Here is a 17,089-nt window from a genome sequence, read left to right on the forward strand (position 1 = left end):
CCAAGGCGAGAAAATCCCCGAAACTCCATATCGAGTAGTGTCACGCGTAAGCTATTTTGTTAGTGGCTCCCTCTATAACGCTGCATGCCCCTTATGTGGAAGGTAAAGGAAAAGAAGCGCCGAGTTCTCGTCTGCGAGTTCGCATAAATTTAAAGTTATCTCCCCCGGGAATCTGTCACAAGTTTTATTCTTAGCGTTTTAGTGCGAAGTGTTTGTTACCCTCCTTCTATCACGCTGGGAGATTGATTTCATTATAGATCTTTGGACACGAGGGGTGGAAGTAGGACCTTGCCAAACCCCAGTCCCTGGCGCAGTTTAAGCTCCGGCAAATCTCCGGCAAAACGTGTTACTTTCATGGCGGCAACTTTTGATATTACGATATAAGCCCACCTCAAGGGGTCGCCTCACACTGTACATTGCAACGATTTGAATTGACACGTCTCTTCTATTTAGACAACTTCCTATAGAAGTGATTTGAGAACCTGGGTAAATAACCTAAAATTGGGTAATAGTAAATGTAGCGGCGCCCGGGGAGGGGGTAACAATGCTTCTCTGCCAAAAAATTATTTTGAAAATGTATTTTACTTCTGACTGCAGATGACATATTTGATGACGTCGGAGTGAATAGAACTTTGAACTGAATCGATATCATATATTTTGACTAATTGGGAAAACAAAAGCTATGGACATTTTACCAAACTCACCTATCGGTTCTGTTTTTTTTTTTTGTTTTGTTTTGTTTCCAGCATAGTAAGCCTTTTTTTGTTAGTTGTTCAAAAAAATGATTGATACACCAAAGCAAATGGCGGCTTTCACAGTTCTTCAACGTTAGTTCTATATTGAATTTTTAAATTGCTTTTTCATCCACTTCTTAATATTTTTGTGTTTGGTTACTCGTCTAAAGACGCTGCCAAGTCCTCCTCCAACAAGCAGCTACATGCGGACTGCGGCATGCTGTGACGCTGGTGTCGTGTACCTTTTCAAATTGAAGGGATTCTAGATGTCGAAAGAGTGACACACACGCTACGAGTATTCGAGTCCGTTGAAATAGGATACACGAGACACAGATTATTGAATAATTCAATGGGACATAACTTGATTCGTAGAATAACTAGGTACACACACTACTTTATAGAAAATGACAATGAAATGAATGAATACATCCACTGTACAAATATATATGCACGAAGTGACGATTAGCCCCTTCACCTCTTAGACTTTTTCGACTTAAGTATATAGTTAGAAAGAGCTAGAATCATTGTATTGGGAAATCTCGTTATTTTTTTAGCGCCTTAGGACGTATATTTTTTTTTTCAGGCTCTACTTAAAGATTTGTCTGGGTTGTAAAATAATAGTGTCACAAAACTTTCTTTGTTATTAGCAACAAGTGACGCGTCTTATTAGGTTCCATGGTATAGTTCCATGGGTGACACATTGAAACCCATAGCTGGATTCTGTACACGTTGTTTTGGGAGAACCACAAGCACCAGACGCTAGTGTTTAATTTGTGATTGTAAAAAAAAAAAGTGAAAATTAAAGTGTATATATGTTTAAGAACAGCGAAGTGCTGTCTACTGTTACCCCACCTTCTCTCTCTCTCTCTCTCTCTCTCTCATTATAATTTCTTCTAGCGTTAATGCTGCCAGCTGGTGCTTTACGCACCCATTTCCTTTAGGCCTATATACTTAATGGATTGGCCCCCACCCCCCTTTTTTTTTTTTTGGCTTTTCATATTTCCTTTTACGATTGATCAATCTGGACATTCTTTATGACCAGGAAACCATTTAGCAAGTAGTCTGCTAAGACCTTGTTACATATATCATTGCAGAGACATTATTCATTATATTCTATTGCTCAGACGCTATTAATAATCATGCACGTGTGACCTAAAACTATTATAGTCCACTAAAAGAAATCTGCTTATTGGAAGACTTCTGAGCATTGACCCAGACTTCCTATCAATACATCTTATGTATCACTATTCTTAAGCGCCCTTTTGGAACACTGTTTGAATTGTTTTCACATACAAGAGAGAGAGAACTGACTCTGTGGTAAGCGATTGTGACTGAAAGTGAAATGCTAAGCCTTTAAAGAATGTATCTTTTCAGTTGGATCAGGAGGAACGTTTTTCAATGACAGCTATTAACATTGACGTGAAGATAGAATTTTTTATTTTTTTTTACTTAAAGAAAATGTTGAAGTAATTTTATTGTGTGCTGCAATACAAGATTCAGGATTGATTGCCCCTGACGGAAGTGTACGAACGATGAGAAGAGCTAATGGCGTTAGAAGTTTTGTAGTTTCTGAAGTGTTTGTGTGACTCTGAAATGTTCTCACTTTTTGTCCGTTTGTGTGTATGCGACTAGCTGTAAGCTCTCTTAATCCCACTTACAATAGAGAACAGTTTTTCTCACTGTTCCGTTTTTCTTTTCGAGTCTACGCAGTTCTCTCTTCTAGGTTTTTTTTTTCTTTTCGAGTCTACGCATTTCTCTCTTTTAGTTTTTTTTTTCTTCTCTCGATAATTAGATCTAGGACCTCCTCGCGTAGTTCAGTGAATGTGGGCTGATCTGGCCTCTGTGAAAGTAAGATAGTCAGGAACATACAGTTCTGGCTGTCGATATTCAGCGTTCTTGGTCGCGTTCTGGTCTGCCAAGGCTTGGGACACCAGTTGTAGCTAGCAGGTTCTTAGGGCCGCGTGAAGTTGTGCCACACCAAAAATAACATAAAAAACCGGTGTTGTTGTTTCAATCAATATTAAAATATGCATGATCCGTTTGGGAACCCCCTCAACTCAAGTAAACAGAACTGGCACATAATAGAGCCGCGAGCTTTCACATTTGACTAGAGTAACGTCATTAGTAAAATCACTAAACTTACAGACCCTTTAGGACAGAAGACTACGTACTTAATTAACAATAATACTTAAAACACCAAACCATAACTTACAAACACAAAAACGCAACCTATTAAAATACTCAGACACAAAGATAAAACTGTGTTTTAATTCCATATGCTAGGACTAATTTTTCAAAGTGCTTCTTTTCTCTATTGCCCTTTGTCTATATCAGCCAACATGGATAAAGTATATTTCATATGTGTATGTGTGTGTTGCATGTAGGTCTATAATTATGTAAGTATTATTTGCTGAAAGTGTGTGTGTGTGCCTGCAAGCTGCTAATGCAAGTCTTCATACAATGGGCGTTACACCCTAACGTAGTCTATTCGTCGTGGAAAGTTCTCAGTTCATGACCCCTGACCTCCGCTTAAGTCCAGAGTTTCGTTTTTATTGTAAACAAGATAGAAAACGATGTACCTATAAGTTTCTATTGACTTGTGGTGTAGGTAAGAGGTCTCCGAACAGGGTGGGTGTGAGTGGGTACCCACACTTCCTTTATTATCTTGAACCCTCAAGGTCACCCATCCCTTCCTTTGGATTCATTGGTTGGTGTAGATCTAAATCTTGACGCTCGCCTGTCTACCAGTGAAATAATTATTACCTGGGCATTGCTTCTCAAACTCTATGTCCTAGATTAGAAAATTGCAACTTTTTTTTTTTTATAGGCCAGTGGGTAACACGAATTCTATTCTCCAATCTGAGCAATTCTTCTATGTATGTATGCATAGACATACATTTTATTTGGAAAACGGCTCCAACGATTTTTTTTTAGAAAAAACAAAATTCTCACCTTTTTGGCCACATTGCGAAAACTCGAGTTCGACCGTTATATAGGTTTTGAAAATGTTTCACTATCGTGTTTTTTTAAATCATCCTTTTCAAACTATGCTCTAGACTGCAAAGTGCACCGTTCGTTTTGAAGTCGTTCCCCAATAGACAATAGTTTTGGTAGATATTTAAATTTCCCTACCCTGACTTGAAGACGGCTATAATAACCTAGTGCCACACTTAACCGAAACTGTCTACACCGTTGTCAAACTTCCATTCACAATAGCTCTTAAAAAGACATTGGCAATATTTGGGCGGGCTGGAACTTTTAGACACAATTACAAGAGATAAAGCACATAATAAAATTAGCATTTTGTCAAAGGTGAGCCCACCGAATAATATGCAGATTTGATCACATTGAAAGAGTGCATGCGACGTGGTCCACGATTAGAATCTTCTGGCAGAGTTGACTGTGCAAACAGAGCAGCCCCACAAGACAAAGAGCGGGAGATAGTCGGTGGAGATGTATCCGATGTAGGTTTTAAAAGCCATTTACAGGCTCCATCTTATCGGGAGATGACACCTCCGAAAGTGCAGGAGATCGAGTTACGTGAGGAGACCAGATGATCGCGACAACCGAGTCCGTTGTCTTGTCTTATTGTGACGGGATAGGTTGATCTGGGTGTGTGTGTGTGTGTGTGATTTACGTCGCGTCTGGATAGAAACTAGGATGGCGTGAAATCCAAATGTGGGGAGTGACGGTTTTTTGCCGCGCCGGTTGAAACCTTCTGGGAATGGATTACTATTGCTCACGATATTTTTTTTTTTGGGGGGGGGGGGGGGGTGAAGTCGATATGCGTTCACATTTAAGGACCGCATCACAAACCAAGAGATTGGAGACAGGGTTACTGCAGCGATTGGACCCCATGATGACCTGCTAACTATCGTGAAAAAACGCAAGCTTAAAATCTATGGCAATTTTACAAGATCTTCGGGGCTCGCATAGACCTTCCTTCAGGGAACAGGAAAAGGAAGAAGAGTCAGACAGGGAAAGCGATGGGAGGACAACATAAAGGAATGGACGGGCCTGCCATTAAAGGAGGTTCTAACTAAGGCAAAAGACAGGGAGGAATGGAGAGGGACGGTCGACGAGTCATGCATGGTGCCCCAACGGTCCAATAGACTAAGAGATAGGTAAGGATATGCGTTTGTACCCAGTGCACAGACAGATCGAGGCAAGCTTAGCCGCAAGCCATGGAAAAGTTTATTAGATGAATCCATTATTCGTTCATTGTATATGTGTGAGAGGTTGGCAGCACTTGTTGCCAACTTGCCTACTGGCACGTACCAGTCGTCTGCTACTGCTGTTCTCTGGAACTACTTTCCCCATGTCTCCATGAAGGGCTCAACAAAGGCTATTGGTCTCGTGCTGCGACGTACCGCTCTTTTTGATATCCCGAAGTTCACCACCAGCGAAACCTTCAATTTGCCTATTTTGTTACTTTATAATGGGAACAAATAATAATAAGGCGAATGTCCTTGAGTCCGAGGATTAAGGAAGAGTGCACTAGACGTAGGTGTTAGGCATTGAGAGAATGAAGTCGAGAAAACAAAAGTGTGTGTGTGTGTGTGTGTGTGTGGGGGGGGGGGTAAGTTTATGAACCTGAAACTTTGTTTTTTCTCTTTACAACTTTTTATTTACTTGTTCCCAATACAATAAGGAGAAGTCTCAAATTTGAACCTAGACTTACGTATAATATACTGAAACAGTTTAATAGTTTTATGTAACAGCAAAGGTATTTCTCGCTGGTCGAACGACTTTCAGTGGTCATTGGGAATAGTGATGTTAACATTGTAGTGCCATGTAGCTAGGTAAACTTATCCGTGTGCCGAAGAAGTGTTAATAAATAAAATACATATTATATATATGAATAGACTATTAGTGGGTTAAGGAGGGGTGGCAGAGAATCATAACAATACCCTTCCACCCCGGCACGCTTTTTGCCATGACTTTAAAAAACATAAATCAATCATTATGTAGCTTGTGAATGCTCTGATTTAAAGAGTTTCTTAGACAGGATTTAGCAACAAAGCGCGTGACATGGAAGCCATGAACCCCCCCTCCCTTCCCTGTGCACACTTTTTTTTTTTTGCGAGAGCAATGGATCTGCTAGAATGTTGAAAAACTGAGCTGGAAAGTAAAGCATTAAAATGCCCCCCCCCCCCTTTTTTTTTCTTCTCTTCTCCCCCCCCCCCCCCAACTAAAAAAAAAAACCCACTCCAGAACAAGATCAAACTATTTTTATAATGCAAGCCTGTCTAGACATTTGTTGTTATTGAATAACTTGGTGACTCACTATCTATCATTCAGTTCACACAATTGTTCATGTACTGTGCATTCACTAGATGCAAGCTCAAACAAGGGACCTTGGTTACAGCCATCAAACATGGTCACACACAAAACAACAACACAGTTATTTAAAACCAAAACTGCCATAAATGATCTCTGTGTGTTAGACGTTGTGACGTTATTGTGTAACATTAAAACAAACGCTGACTGACTTGTATATTCTGCCGCTAAGTTTTATTTGTATATAATTACGTGAGCAATTGTATATGTCGGGCTGCGTGGTGGTGGAGTAGTTCCGAACCGAGGCGTCCTAGGTTCGATTCTTGGTAAAGACTTGGATTTTTTAATTTCGGGATTTTACGGGCGCCCCTGAGTCTAATGGGAAAAGCTGTTGGTCGTTGTGCTGGCCTTATGAAACCCTCATCAACTGTCAGCTATACACCAAGGTCTGTAAAGGTTTTCATCCCATCATAATCTCCATGGATTGCGCATCACATGATCGTGCTTACGTCATCAACACAAGGACTGAAAGGGCTACTTTACTCATTGACAAAGTCTAGGCGTAGCAAGTTTCATGTGCATAATATGCTTAACAGTTTGTAGGCATTAAACTTCACTAAAGGTACATGCACGACGCGATTGTCTTATCTTATCTTATATAATACAGACGTTACTTCAAAAAAGAAGATGATTACGTCCTACGCGTCATGCATTTAGTCATGCATATTAACCAATGACTTAAATTCTGCCAAGTCACTGGTTTTCCTGGCTAGCTCAGGCAACCCATTCCATGCTCTAATAGCACTAGGGAAGAAGGAGTATTTGTACAAATTTGTCCTAGCATATGGGACGAGGAATGTGCCTTTATCTTTGTGTCTTTCAGAGTATTTTATTAAATTTTGTTTTTGTATTTGAAGATTATGGTTCAGTGTTTTATGTATGATTGCTACTTTACTTTTGAGCCTTCTGTCCTGAAGGCTTTCTAAATTTAGTGATTTTACTAAAGGTGTTACTCTAGTCAAATGTGAATATTCGTTTGTTACGAATCTCACTGCTCTATTTTGTGTCTGTTCCAGTTTCTTAATGTTTTCTTGAGTTGAGGGGTCCCAAACGGAGGATGCATATTCTATTATTGGCCTAACCAAGGTTAAATAACATTTTAGTTTTATGTTCTTATTTGATTTATAGAAATTTCTTTTAATAAATCCTAATGCTTTGTTTGATTTTTTTGTAGTTTCATCAATATGTGGATTCCATGATAGTTTTTCATTTATTATAACACCTAGGTATTTTGCGTTTTTAGTCTGTGTTACTGGTTTGCCATGAATAAGATAAGTGGAATTAATTTGTTTTAGTTTTTTTGTTACTCTTAACAACTGACATTTTTCTGGGTGGAAAGACATGCTCCAATTTGATTCCCATTTCTGTAATTCATCTAATTCTCTTTGTAAAATATCTGTGTCTTGTGTTGTTTTTATTGTTCTATATATTATGCAATCGTCTGCAAATAATCTGACTTTTGTTCCTGAAGTAATGCAATTTGGTAAATCATTTATGTAAATTAAAAATAGTAGTGGACCCAAGACTGTTCCTTGAGGTACACCTGAGTTTACTGTTATCGGTGTTGATTTAGAGCCATTTATTATTACAGTTTGTTCTCTCCCTATCAGAAAATCTTTAATCCACTGATGCAGTGGACCATTAATGCCGAAATATTTTTGTCTAGGTTTGAATCTCAACCCGATAATCTTTTGTCAATTAATTGTCTTTTTCGTTTGTTTGTAGCTGATGAGGGCCTCGTGGCCTAAATTTCCTTTTTTTTTTGGTCCACCAGGGTCCCCTATCAGTATGTTAAATGTACTTTTGTATTGTCAATACACTATAATGACTATATGAATCAATTTGTTGATGAAGTGCTGGAGTTAGACGTGAGGCCCCAAAATAGAAAAGTAATGTAAAAAAAACAACAACAATAAAACTTCAAATACTAAAACAAGCAAAATACAAAAAAAATATGTACTTAAAAAAAAAGCAAAGCTTATATTAGGGAGAGAACAGCACAATTGCTGACATATTTAAAGCTGCACGTTTTATCTCCCTTTTTCTGTATAAACACAATTATTTAATTACCTAATTGGTATTTTTTTTAAATATTGATTCACGTGTTGTCATCGACAAAGTTTCAACTTGATCCGAGAATGGCAAGTTGGAGAACTAACGGGTACAAGATTTGTACCAGACTGAGTGATTGGATATAAGCGTTTTCTTTTAAAAACAACACCACTTTATTTTGGAAGCTAAGGCGGTTGAACTTCGGGTACTGAAAAGTTCTTATCTGGCCCTTGAAATAAAAAGGTTGTTTAAAAAAAAAAATCCGCAAAGTTGACAATTTTTCTGAAGAAAATTAAAAGGCTTCCTCACAGAAGGCAACTGCGCTTGTTAAATGGCAGACACTTTATTTGCATGAATAGATGGAAAAGGGAGATAATCTTGTGTTCACTTACTGAACGTTATTGGCCACACACACCACCTCGACGGCAATGGACATCATGCAAGGTTGTCTTCCATCACGAGGTCTCGAAGGTCATGCCTCATGCCGCGATCTTTTGGGTTTTCGGCGCAAATTGTGTAATGTTCACGCCGGGGTGTCCGTTCTTGGCTTACACTTGGCACCCTGTCTGTCATGAGGCTATGATAAATGGAGCTTCTCTTTATGTTCGATGTTTATCTCTTGACACTGTCGTGAGACTGTCTTGTCGCAGTGACATGTTATCAGCACAGGGAAGAGCTCACGGTTCACATCCCATCACAGGCTCCATGGATTGCGCGTCACGTAATCGTGTAAAAAAAATATATGTAATTACTATTCTGTTTTCATACCGAGGAGAGTGGCGTGTTTTTCTACTGAGGCCCCATGTTCCACGAGGTACACAAAAGGAAAGATGATGATGAGGATTCTATTTACTTGGGGGACAAGATAGCATTGCAGTTCGACAGAATTCATACTAAGGGAACTTTAAAAGCGAACCAATAGAGACACGTACTGTTATTTCATAACGGGAGCTCAAACTGTTTATTCGTTTTTAACATCTTCACAATATTTGTTGGCATGAGATTTTCATTCATGGCGTAAAAACTAAACGCCTGCTTTTTTGGTGTATCCGGTGTACAAAGGAAGTGTTGCTAAACTAGTTGTTTTTTTTAAAGGGTATATGATGATTTGCTTGCACTGTATAGCCCACAACAATCTCAGTTAGAAGGAAAGCATTAGACTTTGATTCTGTCACTTCAAAACTTATTTCAATACCAAAATGGTCAACAAACTAGAAGTAATATAGGAGATTTGATACGAGGATCAACTGTCACGCATTGAGATCTTGCTACAATATATGTCTCAGTCCTTTTTTTTTAAATTTTGTTTATAACTGTGACGTTCTATCTTAGCGTCCTTGACATTGTCTAGTTTCTCGCGAAAATCTCCAAGAGACCAGATACAAATATTTGTATAGACAACGTGTCTTATGCGCACTTTTTCTACCAAAAAAGAATGAATGAATGTTGTAATGGAGTAGCAGTAAAGGTTAAGGAGTATACGACTGTATGCGTAAAGGTTCAAGAGTAAACAATTCAAGCGTTTTCCGTTAGAGAGTATGCATGACAAACAAAGCTGTAAAGGAATTGACATTATTGGTGAATTCATATAATACAATTTGTAGTTAGAAAAATAGAAGAGGTTCTGAAGTACCGCTACTGCTATATACTTTGTATAGTCAAAGCGTTAATGAATAATTCCCCCCCCCCCCCTCTCTTCTCAGGTTGAACCGGTGCAGGTATTTGTCACAGTTTGCATTCGCTACTGAAGAAAAAAAAAATCCTTTCAGGGGAGCTAAACATTGGAACTAACTAATCCTGGTATTTAGATTCAACAAGTAGCTTTGTACAATGCAGAACTGAGGAAATCCTCACTTTTTAACTCCCCCCTTTTTTTTTTTCTTCCAGCTTATAAGACCCCCCCCCCCTCCCCCAACGTCTATTGCCTACCTGGGGTTTCAAAATGGGATTATTGTTAACGGGGAGGGGGTGCTGTCCCACCTTGTTTTCACTGCTTTATTGGGTGTGTGTTGACGCCTAGTGTAAATCTAGCCTAGCACCAAAGTGATCATTATAGCAAGCTGAAAACCTGTACATGAAATGCACTCTAGATCTCTCCCATACAGCAGCGTTGCTATGAACACGTGACATATATTTAAAAAAAAAAATTGTTTAATTACTCTACAGATCTGAATCAAATCCACTGGAACTAGTTGGGTCAATGTTGAGACAAACGGTCAAGGTTGATATACAAACTTTAACAGAATATTTACAATGAATCTCACCTTTCTACGTACAATAATCAACGGATTAAGATGAGACGTTAACATTAAACAAAACATCGTAACAAGACCCAGGACCATACTTCCTTGTTCTACATGCTCATAATAAAACCTAGTTCCCAGTTGACTTCGTAGAGTAATATTGAACGGATCTCGTGTAAAACCTAGTTCTAAGCTGATTTCGTTAGGTAATACTGACTGGCCTCGTTGTAATATAACCCAAGTCCTAGGTTGATTTCCATCTGTAATAATGAACTGTTCGTTTCTAATCAATCCAAGGACAAAGTTGATCTATATTGTACGTGCATTTATTTGTTTGGTCTTGAGGCTCATTCGTTTTCTTGTATTCAGAATAAAGTTTAACTTAAATAGAAAGGATGCCGCTGAGTCGGTGGCTAATGACTAATAGAGGCCCGCGGGGGGGGGGTGGGGGGTGGGGGGGGGTGTGTCAATGAAAAGTGGTCGTTCATTACTATTATGTGACCTACTTTCAAGCACTGATTGTTAGGATACATATGTACTATTACTGCTGAAGGTGATATATTGAAATATCTTGTTACATGTGCTTGTTTTTTTTTTGTGTTTGTGTGTATGCGGGGGGAGGAGCACCATCTTATTCTTGAACCCGGGCCCCAGGGGGTAACGTGCGCTGAATTATCAGTTTTTTCGTGTATTAGGGATATAGTGGCCATCACATAAAGTAGATTTTTTTATTCAACTGTCAAACAGGTTTGTTCAGTGTTAAATATAGCTGGGTCTTAAAACCGAGCCCATGATTTGGTGAAACAATGCCAAATCTCGCGAACGGCATCGTTTACATCAGCCACGACTGTGTCTAAGAGCTACGTTGAATACCCCCCACTCCCCAACATTGCTCTGGACACATCAAGTATATTTACGACTTGATTAGAAATCAAAAGAAAGGCGAGACGACTCTCGGCAAATAATTTTAAGATATACTGTCTTGTAAGGGAGACTTTTTTTTTTTTTTCTTTGGTAGGACGAAGGGAGGACACTCTGATGGCTGCTCCTTCGTCTGCCACGAAGTTTCATAAGGATAGATTACAGATTTATATTGGGCTGCAAAATACGACAATAAATCAAAGACTGACCAACAACAACAATTGTTTCCAAAAAATCAGCAGTTACATTTTAGTCGAGTTAAAATCTTATATATTTTCTAGGTCCTCATTTTTTAAAGCCCATAATTTATTGGTTTCTGATTTCAGCGCAGCTAATAAAGAAAAAAATATTCGATTTAAAAAACAAACAAACGAGGAGGTAGGGGGGATAACTTGCCAGGACATCAAAGCAGGCGATAAAGTCAGTTGTGAAAACTCTGGCTGCCGGTTCTGTTGTTTGTTTCGTTGATAATAGCGTTTTCAAGAGTTTCAAGGGCTCCTTGGGTGGATATGAATCGTAGGAGGCTGTTCCAACCATTGCAATTGTCGACGCTTACTAGCGTGAAAGCAAACAAACCCTCTTCATCAAATGGGGGAAAATACGTCATTTAGGCAACCCGCCTCCCCCCCCCCCCCCCATTCATATACGTAGTCTATTGCCTTAGTTTTGTTCCCAACAGTAGATATGAAATAGCTCCCCTCCCCCCCCCCCTTTTTTTTTTTGCCGGGACCCATTTTATTGAAAGAAAAAAAAAGCCAAATATCCGCTTATGAATTCTTATTTGACATTGTTAGAATTTTTTTTTTTTAATGGAACTGAACTGAGGCGTCGATGAAAGGAAGGGAGGGGGGGGGGGCGGGTCTGTCGCGTAATAGAAAACAGTCTAATAGCTCTCAGTGTTTATGAACTATTAGCTTGAAAACCGTTTCCAACTGAATATCTGTATCTGATTACAGTCAAGATATGATCGTGTGTCATAATGTTCAGTCCTCGCTGTTTGATTGGTTGATTGTAATAGAAGAGATGGCCGCAGTAAATCTGCAATAAAGACAAAACGAGGAGGCAAAAAAGGGAGGATGAGAGGCTTGTACAAAGGGAAGGGGGGAGAACGCGTCGCATGTTGAAGCTGCAGCAAGGCAAATGGTACAAAGCAACAGCCGCCACCTAGGCCAGGGGTCGGCAACCCTTTGAGGCGGAAGAGCCAAAAATGACAATTTACAAAATTTCTAAGTTTTTAAAGAGCCACAAAGTTTTTTCTTGCCAATTATAAATAGTACTGACACACTTTTTTATCGGAAAAACACGAATCTATTTATTCATAGATAAGTAGTGTTTTTTCACAACAAATTATACATATATATATATAAATAGAGAGAGAGAGAGAGAGAGAGAGAGAGAGAAAGAGAAAAGAGAAAGATAGACAGAGAGATAGACTATATATATTGCATCCTTAGATAATTTTTTTTTTATTTCAGTAACAGCTAAAGCAGTTAAACATTTAATTACAACACTAATTCAATGGGAGCTTTGGCTTTGCATGGTTTTAAAAAGTTTGGATACATTCGGCTCATAACTTGTTTTTAGTTTCAAACACGACTTTCAATTTTCATTTATATTTATGCAAGAGAACGCTTTCTCGCACTAATTAGGTCAGTCCAATGTCATCACCCTAAATGCCAACTTCACTTCACTGTAGAAATCTGGGAGATTATTCCATGCGCCGAATCAACTAGCGACATTCCATACGGATAATAAAGATTATTATTATTATTATTATTCCTTTTAAAGCTGTCCACTTTTGTTGCGTTACATACATACATTTCTGGACTTCCAACACTTGTAACTTGCTTTTTTAACTCTGTAAATTATCTAATACACTAAAATTTTTCTTTTTAAATCGATCAATTGCATTTCTAGAGATCCAGTAGGCTTATCAATTCCAAATGGATCAATGTGGATTTCGTTACTATTTGTTTTGAAAGGAATTACTAGAAATGTTCTAATGTTGTTGTTTTTTTTTTTTTTTTTGTTTCGAACTGCTCATCTCTGTCAAGAAAAACATCTTTTAATTTTTTTCTAAATGTGCTGAAGTAATTAATGTCAAAAGCTAGACATTCAAAATGAAGTAACTCACGGCTCTGAATATCTTCTGCAAAAAGAATTAATTTTTATTCAAAACAAACAAATTCTTCTACCAAACCATATGATGGGTTTCCTTTTCCTTGCAGCTTTAAATTCAGTCATTTATTGTTTTATCCACCATAAAGTAAAATGCTTGCAACCATTTGTCATTCTCTAATTCAGGATGATGATTAATGCATTTTTTTCAATTTATTTATTTCATTTAAGCACAAAGCCAAACGTTTCAACCTTTGGAAAGCCATCGCACTTTGTTGGGAAGAAGGAGGTCGGAATACTGAGTCTCCATTTCGTTTGAGAATTCTTTAAACTGACCATGGTAGACTGTTTTTGACAAGATGATATTTAAAATCCTGATTACCAAATTTATGCCTCAGCTGTTTCGGTTGGAATCGTTTTAGGCACAAAGCACTTCCAAATTATACAGGAAAACGTGAGAATTTCATGGTTTATTTTGCTCCGAAAAATCGTTGTTGCCCTTTTATTTGTTCCTGTCATATTTCTGGCTCCATCAGTTGTTATTGAAACGATTTTAGTTAATCCATTTTAATGTTTTCAAGGTATTTTGCATGGCGTTGGCTACATCTCGTCTAGTTTAACACGAGACAATTTCTTCTTTTGGGCCTTGGGAAAACATATACCTGACAAAAAGGGCAACTCGTGCTTGTCTTTTATGTCTCAAGACTAATCTATAGCAAGTTATAAGACAGAAGAAAGTTGAATATCTTCCACCTGCAAATATGTTACATTTGAAGACATTTTAGCTATTCTATCTTGTACTATTTTAGCCGATAGTAGCAAATCTTTGATTTTTTTTTTCTGGTTTGTTTTTGAAATTACGAAACAGTTCTTCCGATGCAGGCAGGAAGCAGTCTTTGACACACTCGTCATCTGTAAATGGTTTGCCTCATTTTTCAACTTGTAGTGGTACAACAGGATTAGCACTAATTGTAGATTGCTTCTAACTTTAAGAAGATAATTCGCTTCTAACTCATTTACTTGAAACAACAAACTATACACAGCTAAAGCGAGTGGTGAAGATGCCAATTCGTCTTGCCTCAAAAGCGAATTAAAACCTTCATAGAAACATCCAACGGACTGACAGAAGGGACGACGTGTGTAATGGGGGATGGGTTTGGTGAAAAGCGAGTACAAGTGGCTGAGAGATCTAATCGGTGCCAAATCGTCTTTAAACGATTCAGAACTATTTTTTTAAAATCTTTTGATAAAATAAATAATATTTGCGCATGGAACTAAAGAGCCGCAGCTTCTCATCCAAAGAGCCGCATGTGGCTCGCGAGCCGCAGGTTGCCGACCCCGGACCTAGGCCTATGTTTTAGAGGTTTCCATATCAGCTAGATCTAAATCTAGTTCTCAATTTGCACTTCATATATTTTTTTGTCTTCATTACAAGCATTAGCGTAAAAAAAAATATTTGTCAAAATATTAAAGTTGAGTGTTGGCATTATTTAAATCTCCTATAAAAAAGTATTGCAAGTTGACAAGGGCGTCTCTTGATGTATTGTCTTTGAACGCATTGTCGTCTGGTCATTGAATCTGCATTAAAACATGTACTGGAAAATTTCACGATAAACTAAAAAATGTCAAGGACGCTAGATTATACCGCACTGTTGCCAAGTAAAAAGTATAAATAATTACGTTTATTTTGCTCATAAAAGAGGATTTCAAACTTTAATTCAAATTCATATGCACGCAGGGTAGGTTGGATTAGCTGTCTGGATCTACAACTCAACAAACACTATAACTCTACAATGAGTAAATCCTATTTTCTTGTGAGTTAATTTCTAATGCACGTTCCCGTTTGTTTCTACAGATAGTATGGCTGAAACAGCAGTAATGGAGAGTGCAACAACTCATCAGCACCTATCCGGGGATGGAGATTCTACAATGTTGTGTGGGGAGTTCCTGTCTTCTCCCACGTCTTCTAGATTGTATCCAGCACAGCCAGCTGTAAGCCAGAGCTGGTGCCAGAGAAAGTCTTCCTCACAGACTATGTTTATGGAAGGCTTCAACGACTGCGCAGTGGAGGTGATGAGGTATCTCAAGGAGGTAGAGGGGATTGAGGATAACAATCCCATGCTGACGGACCTGCAGGGCCACCTGACTCAGGTCAAAAAAGTCTTTTGTCAGGAAAGTATCTTAGATGAAGAGACATTAGGAGAGGATGGCGTCTACGACATGACCTGCCATGAGAATCTGAATACCAGTGTTGTGGAGAGCAGAGTGCATCACTCCAGTGTTTCCATGGACTCTATGCTGGGTCAGGTGGCATGCACATTATCCCCCATCCCTTCCAGGTCAGTCAACAGCTCTGTTTCTGATGCCACATCCATAGAGTCCGACATGCTGTCATCGCATCCATCCCTGAGTAACATCCACTGTCAGTCCCTCACTTCAGATCTCAGCGCCAGCTTATCCAACTACAACCATGACATCTTGTTGGATTCAGTCAGGCATGATGATGTCTTTCACCAGTGCCAGAACTCCCCTTGTATTAGCAGCAGCTCAGTTCCATCCCTAAAACAGTTGGCTAGTGATATCTTGCGAGAAAGTTCTCACAGAGTCTCTGTCCACCAATGCCATCACCACATGGAACAGTTCCAGCCTTTTTCATATTTTTCTTGTGGAGATGGTCTGATGTCCTCAAGGCCATTACATCTTGTTGAGCCTATTGGTCAGTCTTCTCCGGTTTTACCAGTTTCCTTGTCAAACTACAATCTATTTGGTCATCTCTCGCACGGATCAACTCAAAACGTCTTACAGCACACACTGGAGCCCATATCCCCATTAACTATAAACACTAATGTACAATTGAACTCAGAGCCAGTACCCCAATCATGTGATGGTAACATGTATAATTCATTGAACTTAAAGCAATCTCAGGGGCCAGAATTCACGAAGGTGCTAACCCAAAATGTACACAGTGTCCTTGAGCAGCGAGCCAGCATGCTCTCTGGCATTGACACTTCTATTGTTGCATCTGGAGAGCTTGCAGACGTCCTCATGGCAGTGGAGACTTGCAGGTACCATGATGACTCCAGAATACGAGCCATTGCAGATGAGATCTTTCATTTGATACAGGAGGATTATTCAGATGATGAATTTGAAGATTCCTTTGAAGATGACAATGGAGAGCCCAATAGAAATGATGAAAGTGGGATTGAAATGATGGATGAAAGCTTAGACTGGGGAAATCCTGATTTGATTGAACAATGATGTGTGAAAAATCTGAATCATTATTTATTATAGACTTTGAGATTGTTAATATATATATCTTTATTTTGTATTCTTTATTTTTTTTAAATGTTATATTTTAGTTTCCATGACTGCTTGGCTGTGAATGTTTGGGATTTGGATTGAGTGATGAATAGTAAATGATTGATGTTTATTATCTTAATGTACAGTTATTGCCTACATAATTTAAAATAATATGCATATCTTGTTGGTTTTTCTATTCAATGATATATTTATCCTTTATAAGAGGCAAGTGTCTTCTTATGGAAATGATGCCTTCAGCAGTTGCTGCTTATTGATTGATGGCAGTTACTAGTGTTCTATTTAAAGATGTGTTCAATGTAATTATTTTATTTCTTGTCAGCTTTGCCCCTTCAAATAATGGCTGAACTTTGTACATTTTAG

The 17,089-nt window shown here is 38.6% G+C and overlaps 1 protein-coding gene across 5 annotated transcripts in view; it reads left to right on the top strand.

Annotated features, from left to right (window-relative positions):
* LOC106079009 (uncharacterized) overlaps positions 1-16,888 on the top strand; it is a 33,382-nt gene extending 16,494 nt beyond the window's left edge. For 4 of the 5 annotated variants that reach the window (XM_056032866.1, XM_013240120.2, XM_013240128.2 and 1 more), the window contains exon 2: positions 15,264-16,888. In XM_056032866.1, coding sequence (XP_055888841.1) covers positions 15,269-16,666 — 1,398 coding nt within the window. In that variant the 5' untranslated portion in view covers positions 15,264-15,268 and the 3' untranslated portion in view covers positions 16,667-16,888. Of the gene's footprint in view, positions 1-15,062; positions 15,148-15,263 lie in introns of those variants that run through there. The other variant, XM_013240136.2, reaches the window with a different exon arrangement.
* Positions 16,889-17,089: the final 201 nt, after the last annotated feature.

Source organism: Biomphalaria glabrata, chromosome 6, assembly GCF_947242115.1.
Source record: "Biomphalaria glabrata chromosome 6, xgBioGlab47.1, whole genome shotgun sequence".
In the NCBI taxonomy this organism is placed as follows: Eukaryota; Metazoa; Mollusca; class Gastropoda; family Planorbidae; genus Biomphalaria; species Biomphalaria glabrata.